The 9,641-nt window shown below is 41.4% G+C and overlaps 2 protein-coding genes across 2 annotated transcripts; both read right to left on the bottom strand.

The window, feature by feature from the left end:
- Positions 1 to 900: 900 nt before the first annotated feature.
- On the bottom strand, positions 901 to 4,113 carry LOC131604725 (uncharacterized). Its single transcript, XM_058877147.1, has one exon. The coding sequence runs from the start codon at positions 4,111 to 4,113 to the stop codon at positions 901 to 903; it is 3,213 nt and encodes a 1,070-aa protein (XP_058733130.1).
- A 1,030-nt stretch (positions 4,114 to 5,143) lies between these two features.
- Positions 5,144 to 6,391, bottom strand: LOC131604724 (uncharacterized). Its single transcript, XM_058877146.1, has one exon. It carries the CDS (start codon positions 6,389 to 6,391, stop codon positions 5,144 to 5,146), a length of 1,248 nt encoding a protein of 415 aa, XP_058733129.1.
- Positions 6,392 to 9,641: the final 3,250 nt, after the last annotated feature.

Below are 9,641 nucleotides of genomic sequence, written 5' to 3'. Positions count from 1 at the left end.
GAAAACTGAGAATTGAGCAGTGTTATCTACCAACACATCAATGTGAGGAAGCGGGAAATCATCCTTCGGGCTTGCTCTATTCAGATCTCGATAGTCAACACACATTCGTACTTTCCCATCTTTCTTAGGCACAGGCACAATATTGGCGACCCATGGTGGATAAACTGTTACAGCAAGAAAACCTGCGTCAAACTGTTTCTGAACCTCTTCCTGGATTTTCTTGGACATGTCAGGACGTGTTCTCCTGAGTTTCTGTTTGACCGGTGGAGAGTTTTCTTTAAGAGGTAACCTGTGCACAACAATATCAGTATCTAATCCCGGCATATCTTCGTAAGACCAGGCGAAGATATCAGAATACTCTTTCAGCATTCCAATCAACTTTTCTTTCACATTCTCATTCAAAGACGCCCCTATTTTAACCTCCCTTCTCATCTCTTCGGTGCCAAGATTCACCGTCTCAATAGGCTCTTGATGTGGCTCGATCACTTTCTCTTCTTGTTTCAACAATCTGGCCAACTCATCGGGGAGTTCACAATCTTCTTCATCCCCTTCTTCAGCAGTATAGATAGGATTGTTGAAGTCATAACGAGGCATAGCAAGATCGTTATCAACAGAATCTGGAGGAGCGATGGATCTGCATGGATTATGATTTATGCTTTATTTTAGAATGGAGGGATGATTATGAGTAAGAAACGTTGCCATTATTTATTATTTTTTTATTTATTTAAAACAAATATAAAAGTAAAAAATGAAAGACAGGGATCAAAAATATTTGAATGCAAAAACGTCCTTTTATTAATGGTTTTAACATTGAAGAACAACAAATGATGCCCTACATGTGTTCACCGTGTCTTGGGCAGAACACAGGAATTATTGTATGATAAACAAAAACAGACAGTATTACTCTTGATCAGAAGCAATTGAGATGATGTCCTCGGAAGACCAGTTGAGAAGTTTCTGTCCTGGGACACACGGCTTGATCCATTCTTCAATGTCATAATCGCTATCCATATCATCATCAGCAGCACAAATATGATCCTTGACGATGCCAGCACTAGAGAACTTGATCGGAATGAAGGTTCCGGGCTTCTTGGAGGCCTCCTTAGATGAACTCTGACCCAACTGATATCCAACCCCACATTTATCCTGCTTGACTGGTAGATCCAAGACTCGGCCCCATCCTTCAGGATGACCAGATTCAACCACAGCTTTAGCTTCCTTTAGTGAGGACATGGGAGCCTCCAACTTCTTCTTTTCAACATAAGGGATCTTGATAGTCTGGACAGCCTCAAATGCTTGACAAGGTGTTTCGTGGACCTCCCCTTCCACATCAATATACTTGAAAGACGCAAGATGGCTTACCACATGCTCTTCCTCCCCACATATTGTGACTATCTTCCCTTGAGTGGCAAATTTGAGTTTCTGATGCAATGTGGAAGTCACGGCCCCAGCAGCATGGATCCATGGACGCCCCAGGAGACAACTGTAAGCCGGGTGGATGTCCATCACAAAGAAAGTAATAGTGAAGAGTTGAGGACCTATCATCACTGGTAAATCAACCTCCCCAAACACCGACCTCTTTGAGCCATCAAAGGCTCTCACAGTTAGTTCGCTTGGCCTTATCTCAACACCAGAATAGTCTAGCCTCATCAAAGACGACTTTGGTAACACATTCAAAGAAGATCCATTATCAACAAGAACACGAGATAGCATAGTCCCCTTGCACTCCACAGATATGTGCAAAGCTCTATTGTGTTTTCTACCTTCAGAAGGCAAATCTGCATCAGTGAATCCCAATCCATTTCCAGCATTGATATTAGACACTACCCCTTCAAGCTGATTTACTGAGATCTCAGGAGGGACAAAGGCAGTGCCTAGGAGTCTCAATAAAGCATTTCGATGTGTCTCGGAGCATAAGAGCAACTGTAAGATCGAAATCTTAGATTGAGTTTGACTCAGCTGGTCAACCACTTTATACTCACTCTTCTTGATGATCTTGAGGAATTCTTCCATCTCTTTGGCCACAGTGTCCTCAGAATTAGAACTTTGCCCCTGGTCCATAGTATCTTCTGTCACTCCTTTTCCTTTTGCTTGAGCTAGAGCTTCTGTATTGCCTTTGTGAATATTCTGAGGAGGATCGAGAATACGGCCACTCCTTGTCATTCTTCCAACTCCCACAACATTGTCGACGTCTTCTTTCTCAACTGGTGTTCTAAGTTCAAACTTGGCCCCTTGGTAAAAAACCTCTCCACCGTAGTTCCATGGGATTGCCTTTTCACTAGTATACGGAACGGGACCAGGCGATGTAATAACCAAAGGAGGTGCTCTAGCAGGAATTGGGATCTTAGCAGGAGTGTAGGGGATGGATGCCACATTAATTTCATTCTCAAATACCTCGGGCCGTCGTACGCGCTCAAACTGTAGATACCCACTATCTATCAACTGTTGAATACCATTCTTCACTTTATCACAAACGGAGGAAGTGGCCATGCACTCATTACACAATTCTCCACAACCAGCATATAGACCCATTCTCAGTAATTCTACTTTCAGTAAAGGCAACAGAGAGCCTAACTCAGTCACGTCCTTAACCAAACGAGTGTCTTCAACACAATCGAGGGCGTTTGCAGCATGAGACCCATGAGGGGGCATGGGATTTTGAACAACATTAGGCCCTAGAGTAGGAGTGAACTCAATGGCCTTGGAGTCGAGAAGATTTTGAACCTGATACTTCAATGCTTTGCAGTTTTCAATGTTATGCCCAGGTGCTCCAGAGTGGAATTCACACCTTGTATTAGCATCCCAATTAGGAGGCAACTTAGCAGGAGTGGCTAGAGTTCTCAATTGTACCAACTTCAAGTCGAGGAGGTATGGCAATACTTGTGCATATGTCATCGGGATCGGGTCAAAAGTTCTCTCAGGTGCCTTTGGTTGATACTGGCGCGGAGTATACCCTCGTTGTTGATGTTGCTGAAATGGAACATTCGGTATAGTCACGGCGGCCACTTGTTGATGAGCCTGGATTTTGCCTTTACCATAATAAGCAGCGCTCGTCTCACCCTCTCTTTTCTTGGCAAACCCGTTATAAGGTTTCTTTCCAACAACCCCAGAGGAGGAACTAGCAGCACTCGGATTCTGAATTCTACCAGCCTTGATTCCACTTTCAATTCTCTCACCAATCATGACCAACTCGGCGAAACTCGAGGATGCGGAACAAGCAGAATAGTATTGACCTTCCAAAGTATTGGTGAACAGGTCCATCATTTCTCTCTCCAACATAGGTGGTTGAACTCTGGCTGCCAACTCGCGCCATTTTTGCGCGTATTCTTTGAAGGACTCATTAGCTTTCTGAGATAGATTCTGCAATTGAGTGCGATTGGGTGCCATGTCAACATTATATTGATACTGCTTTATGAAGGCATCAACCAAGTCTCTCCAGCTTCGAATACTAGCTCTTTCCAGCCTCATATACCATTCCAAAGATGCCCCAGTCAGGCTATCTTGGAAGAAATGCATCAACAGCCCCTCGTCCTCAGAATAGACATGCATCTTGCGGTAGTAAGCTCGGACATGGGTCTTGGGACAAGTATTCCCCTTGTATTTCTCAAAATCTGGCACTTTGAATTTCGGCGGCACGCGGACACCAGGAACCAAACCCAAGTCATTAATGTCCATACCAAGTCCTTGGCCTTCCATGGCCCTCATCCTTTCCTCCAGTCCTCTGAACAACCTTCCAGCATCATGTGGAAATCCCAACTCACTTTCAGGAAATAGATCCTCATGTCGATCCTCTTCCAACACGGGGATGGCAGCAGCCCTTCTGATTTGTTGTGTGGTTTGTCCTTCAGGAGTAGGTTGGGGAGGCCCACGGGGATTACCTTGATTAGCAGCAGGAGGGATTACACCAGGTCCTCCGATCACAGGCTCACCATTGACACGAATATCAGCAGGATTTCTTTGCGGGGGGTCCGCAACAACCTGAGCAACTGTGTCCATTCGGATCCTGAGCTCTTCTTGGCGATCAGCCATGTTTTGCATGACTTCCATGAACTGAGCCATCTGAGCAGTAACCTGAGTTCTCATCTGGATAAGATCGTCCCTTAACTGATCCATTTGCAGTGAGTGATTAGCCCTTGTGTAGTAGCGATGTGTAGGCGGAGGTGCAATTGCTGAAAGAGAAAACTTGAACAGTCAAATAAGAACACCATCTGATGTACCTGTTTGTGCATGATGTGCATGAGGTGCATGTGTGCATATGATGTGAGGTGCCATTTTCAGAGTATCCAAAATATTTAATATTAATCAAGAATGTTTAACAATGTGACAAAAGATAAGCATCAAGAGGAAACAAAAGACTCAAATTTCATTAATAATCTCCTTTCGAGTTTGGGCATACCCATACATTGACAAGATAGTTCAAACAACAGAAAAGATAAAGGACCCCATCCAACAAGCCTGGTGGTGGTCATGAAATGCAAGCTCAAACACTAATCCATCTTGGTGTAAAACAAAGGTCCTCCTTGTTTAAAGTGCTCGTCGCTCCACTTCTTAGTTTCATCAAACATCTTCTTGGTCACTTCTCGATCTCTTCCTTTGACAAAACTTTGAATCACCACATCTTTGCGAAACAACTGCCCATCCAACATATCACAATGGGCCACCAAGCTCTCACATCCTTTGCAATCAGGGAGGGTATTCTTTTCAGATGTACTTTCCATTTCTGCTATCTGGTTTCTGAGCTTTACATTCTCTTCTGTTAGTCTAGCGGAACGGAGATGACTACCTTTAAGTTGTGTCTCCACGGCTATCCTTTGAGTAATTTCCTCTTCGAGCTTCTTCTTGATTGCTACCCTCTGAGTGGTTTCCTCTTCAAGCTTCTTTTTCAAACCCTTTACCTCGGCCCTAGCCTCTTTCTCTACTCTGAGCTTGTGAGCCCTTAAATCTTCTCTGTACTCTCGCTTGAGCTTTTCTTCTGCTTTCTTCACCGCTTCTTCTATAACCCTTTGATGGTCCTCAATACGAACAGTGGTAACTCTTTCACCCTTTTCAGTTCTAGCCCTTTTTTGAACTCTGGAAGATCCTCCTTTCAGCATTTTAACCTCATGTGCTAATTCAGCCCTCTTCTGATCCACCAAGAAATAATCTATTTTGGCGTCTTCCTCTTTTCTCGCAACCTGATATTCTCCACATGTACTTGGTTGTACTCCTCAGCTGGTACAGTGGCAGTTAAAATCTCAGGTGGTTGTTCATATAGAGGGCTAACCTTCGGGAAAGGCAGCAGGCGCTCCTTAACTCTTTCTTCAACCCATTCAGTATAAGCTTTCTTAGCAATAGCATTCTTTTCCCCCAAGGTAGTTCGGTCTTCTGTATGAATTTTGTTCCACGCACTCCTTACTTTCTCCAAACCTACCGGATCGGTTCCTTTTTCAAAGCAAACGGACTCAAATATCTCTTTATCCAAAGGCTTGTCCTTCAGTACAAAACCCAACTGGCGTAGTGCTAGCTTCGGATTGTAGTTGATGACTCCTTTTGTCCCTATGAGAGGAACATTGCCAAAACTGCCACATCTGGTTATAACTTGCTCGATGTTTGTTCGGAGGTGATACCAAACAATATCATTTGCAGTAAGTCCCATAATCCTTTGGGGCCACTTCTGTGAATCTCTTGTAGTGACAAATGCTCCGCTTTTAGGCAAATGTGAAGAAAACCATTCGTACAGTATTGGTAAACAACCCCCAACTGATCCTTTTTTTCCATACCTAGAATGGATGGCATAATAAGTGTCAGCCAATAGAGTGGGTACAGGATTTTGATCCATAAAGAGACAAATGGCGGTGAGGTCAACAAAATTTGGAATATTCGGGAACATCACTAATCCATAGATCATGACTGCCAGGAGAGCATTGAATTCTGTCCACTTTTCCTTATCAGCAAGGGCTTCAGCTTCCCTCATCAGAAACTTCACATAGAATCCCTGGGTCCCACCATTAGGCTTCCAGTTATCCTTAACGTCTTTCATGCTCAAGTAAAGAGCATCAGCAATGCGATCCATTTTTGGCTTCTCAGGTGCACACACAAAAGGAACCTTATGTTGAACCTTGATTTGAAGAATATGTGCATACTCTTCGAGGGTAGGGGCTAATTGGTAATTTTGAAATGTAAAGCAGCGCAGCTCAGAATCATAAAACTGAAGAAGAGTGTAGAGACCCCACTCATCAATACGAGTAGTCAACATAAGCAGAATGTGGCCATAAGTCTTTCTGAATTCATCCAGATTTTGCTCAGTAACTCGGGTGCTCAATCGAACCAAAGGTGTTATATCCTCACGGTAGAAACTGCAAGAGAAGGTATGCTTCGTAGTCTTTTTGCTGACGGTCACACTGTTAGCCATTCTTGATGAGAGGTGTTGACTTTGGATACCCTGAAAAAATGGCATGCATATGAATATTAATCTCTTTTCTTTTTTCTCTTTTTTTCTTCTTTTTCTTTTTCTTTTTCTCTCTTTTTTTTTTTCGAAATTAAACATGCTATGATGAGTATGATGCAATGAGAGGTCATCCCCATATAAGAGAGGTGTATGTTGCTTCTGAACAAGATCGGATGTTGCAGGATCAAAAGTCCGGCATAGATACCACAAACCCATAAGAACCATAGTCACCAACAGAATAGAACAGTCACCAACGGTACCTGTCATGAATATCCCACCCCACTCACAGGTGAATCTAGGTCAAGGTAGGTCAAAAGGTCTCCAGCGTTAACAACTCTCCTGAAACACCATCATTGTTGCAAATACATGCCAACAACGGTATCCCATTCGAGTCTCGGCTGGTCGTGGGTCTCATGCTCGCAATCAACAGAACCTGACATTCTGTTGGCGTCATGACTATCCACTCTATCCTAGGTATCCTATGTGTCAACTCTGGCCTGGGTATTGGGCCTTTTACCTCATGTAACATCCCACCCAACCTGCAAAACAAAGCAGAAAATATGTGGCCCCCACGGGGACCCATAATATAGTCCAGATGCATGCTATGCAAGCGGAAAATAGACATGATATGCAAACATATATACAAGATGCAAACATATAAGCAAACAAACAAAGAAACACCCAATAAACAAACAAACAAACAAAGGCTAGGATCGACTCGCTAAGAACGGACCAGCACAGGTCTAGCAACGTCCCCAGCAGAGTCGCCAGCTGTCGCTACCGCGAAAAATGGAATCAGAGTCGCCACTAATATATTCATCCCATCGTGGGAAAGGAATATCAGAAAACCTAACTCAAAATAAGAACAAGGTCTTTCGACCAGAGAACGGGGTACGGGAGTCGGTTACGCAAGGGGAAGGTGTTAGCACCCCTCACGCCCATCGTACTCGATGGTATCCACCTATGTTTGTTTCTATCTAAAGGGTGTATATCTATGTCTAAATCTACATGCGAATGAATGCAAAAGAAATACGGGGAAAAGAAGGAATTATTTACAAGTGTGCTCGCTTAGGCCCCGCGACCCAATGCCTACGTATCCCTTTTAAGGAATCAGAGCGACCGTAGTTCGGCTCCATAGTTTCCATTTGTTTTGTGTTTTTTAGTTGAACAGCGGCTAAGGTCACAATCCACGATGCTCGACCTTTGGAGACTTATACGCCTAATTTGGAATGGACTCAACATGTTCTTAAGCGCCTAACAAGGCAAAAGAAAAATGAACTTGGGTTTGTGTTTTTTATGTAACTACATGATGAACAAAACCCAATACAAGGTTTCGCACCACTTCGTCACTTTGTTTTAATTTGAGCCTTTATTAAGTGTTTTTGGTTGGGTATTTTTTAAGGGAATTTACTTGCGATTAGAATCACATAAAATGTATAATGATCAAGGAGCAGATTAGGGAATGAATCCCACTCACTTCTATCCCATTATATAATGTTCAAGAAACAGATTAGGGAATGAATCCCACTCATTTCTATTCCATTAATTAATGTTTGAGAAACAGATTAGGGAATGAATCCCACTCATTTCTCTCCCATTAAATAGTGACCGAGAAACAGATTAGGGAATGAATCCCACTCATTTCTATGCCACTAAGTGATTGAGAAACAGATTAGGGAATGAATCCCACTCATTTCTCTATCACTTTCTTAATGTGATTCGCATCTTTATTTTATTAGTGTTTTAATGTTGAAAAGAAAAAAGAATGAACAAAAGGGAACTAACCTATTCTCTAATCTAAGTTATTCTACTCTACAAGTGGCCCTAAGGTCAAGGATAAGGGATCTCTACCTATGTTATCATGCATAGACTACAACCTAAGTTGTTCTATGTGACTAATCTTAATGAAGATTGAAGTCACCACCCTAAGGGAACATGGTAAGCATATAGTAAGAGATAAGAAAAAGCAACAAGCAAGGTAGGTGACTTAATTAAGTCCCTAACTAAGTCTACTCCTAAGAGAGACTACACACAACGAATCCCAAGAGAAAACAATCCACAAAAGGTCGAGGAAGAACAAACAATCGTCGCCTCTTAAACTAACAACAATCAAAGTGTGAAAGAAGAGGCAAAGCATGAGAAAGAGGGAAGAAAGCCCTAGGGCAGTAGCAAACCAATGAAATTAGTGTCCTAAATTAAACACAAAAGCATCATTACATCTTACAAAAATATTCACAAGAAGTTACCAAAGTATCGCATGAATCGTTACTTAACAATTAGCGAACAAATATCAATTAATCGAAACAAAAAGCAAATGAAAACATGAACAAAGATTAAAGTCAGTAGCTATTAGTTCATTTATAGGTCCAAGACCTTATACCAATCTATGTTAGTCAATTAACTTGAAACAAACAAAGTTCTAACAAAACTATACAAAACTAGGTCAAAACTAGTTAATAGAATTCAAATTAGGAGTGAAGTTAGAAAGATGTAATCAAATGATGGAAGTCAGTAGCTAATGACCTCTAATAGGTGTCTAAACAATTATGGAATCAAGTCACAAAGTTTCACACAAAATTATAGGTCACTTGTACAAGTTACAACACAATTGTTAGCCAAAAGCAAGTTATTTACATGTGGGAAAGAAAAATCAAGTAAAATAAGAAAACATGACTAAAAATTTCAATTCCAGGTCCTAGGACCTCTAAACATCCCTAATTATATGTAAAAGAAGACCCTAAGTCAATTGCATAAATGCAAAGCAAATTATAGGTCAAATTCACATGGTTATCCGTTTAGAAACGCACATAAATCGGGTATAGAAAACCTAATGAAAACCTAACCAAAACATGGAATTGGACTTTCATTTTTTTTACACATTATCATGTATTAGTCTACAGTAGCCATACAAAAATTGGTGATTAAACTTTGATCCTAAGGTGCTAAACGAAATTAATTTGCAAAGTCTATCAAAAACAAAAGAAACATGAACGTACCAAAGCAAAGGATTTATTAAAAATAGCAAACTAATTTCTAAAAATCTATAGAAAATACCAAGATTATTTACACACATAGAAATATCTAAAACATATTTTTGTGGATTTTTTATTTGAGGGAAAACTGGTTTACGAATCAAAAGTTATGGAAGAAACAAAATTGAAATAGGACTAAAATCTGTCTAGAACTGGGGGTGAAAAAGTAAAGTAATTTGAAC

This window comes from Vicia villosa, linkage group LG5 (assembly GCF_029867415.1).
Source record: "Vicia villosa cultivar HV-30 ecotype Madison, WI linkage group LG5, Vvil1.0, whole genome shotgun sequence".
Classification (NCBI taxonomy): Eukaryota; Viridiplantae; Streptophyta; class Magnoliopsida; order Fabales; family Fabaceae; genus Vicia; species Vicia villosa.
This window is presented reverse-complemented; position numbering and strand designations above follow the sequence as displayed.

Bases quoted from the DNA above. Each gene is read 5' to 3' on its own strand.
- LOC131604725 (XM_058877147.1), bottom strand. From the start codon at position 4,113: ATGGATCAGTTAAGGGACGATCTTATCCAGATGAGAACTCAGGTTACT.
- LOC131604724 (XM_058877146.1), bottom strand. From the start codon at position 6,391: ATGGCTAACAGTGTGACCGTCAGCAAAAAGACTACGAAGCATACCTTC.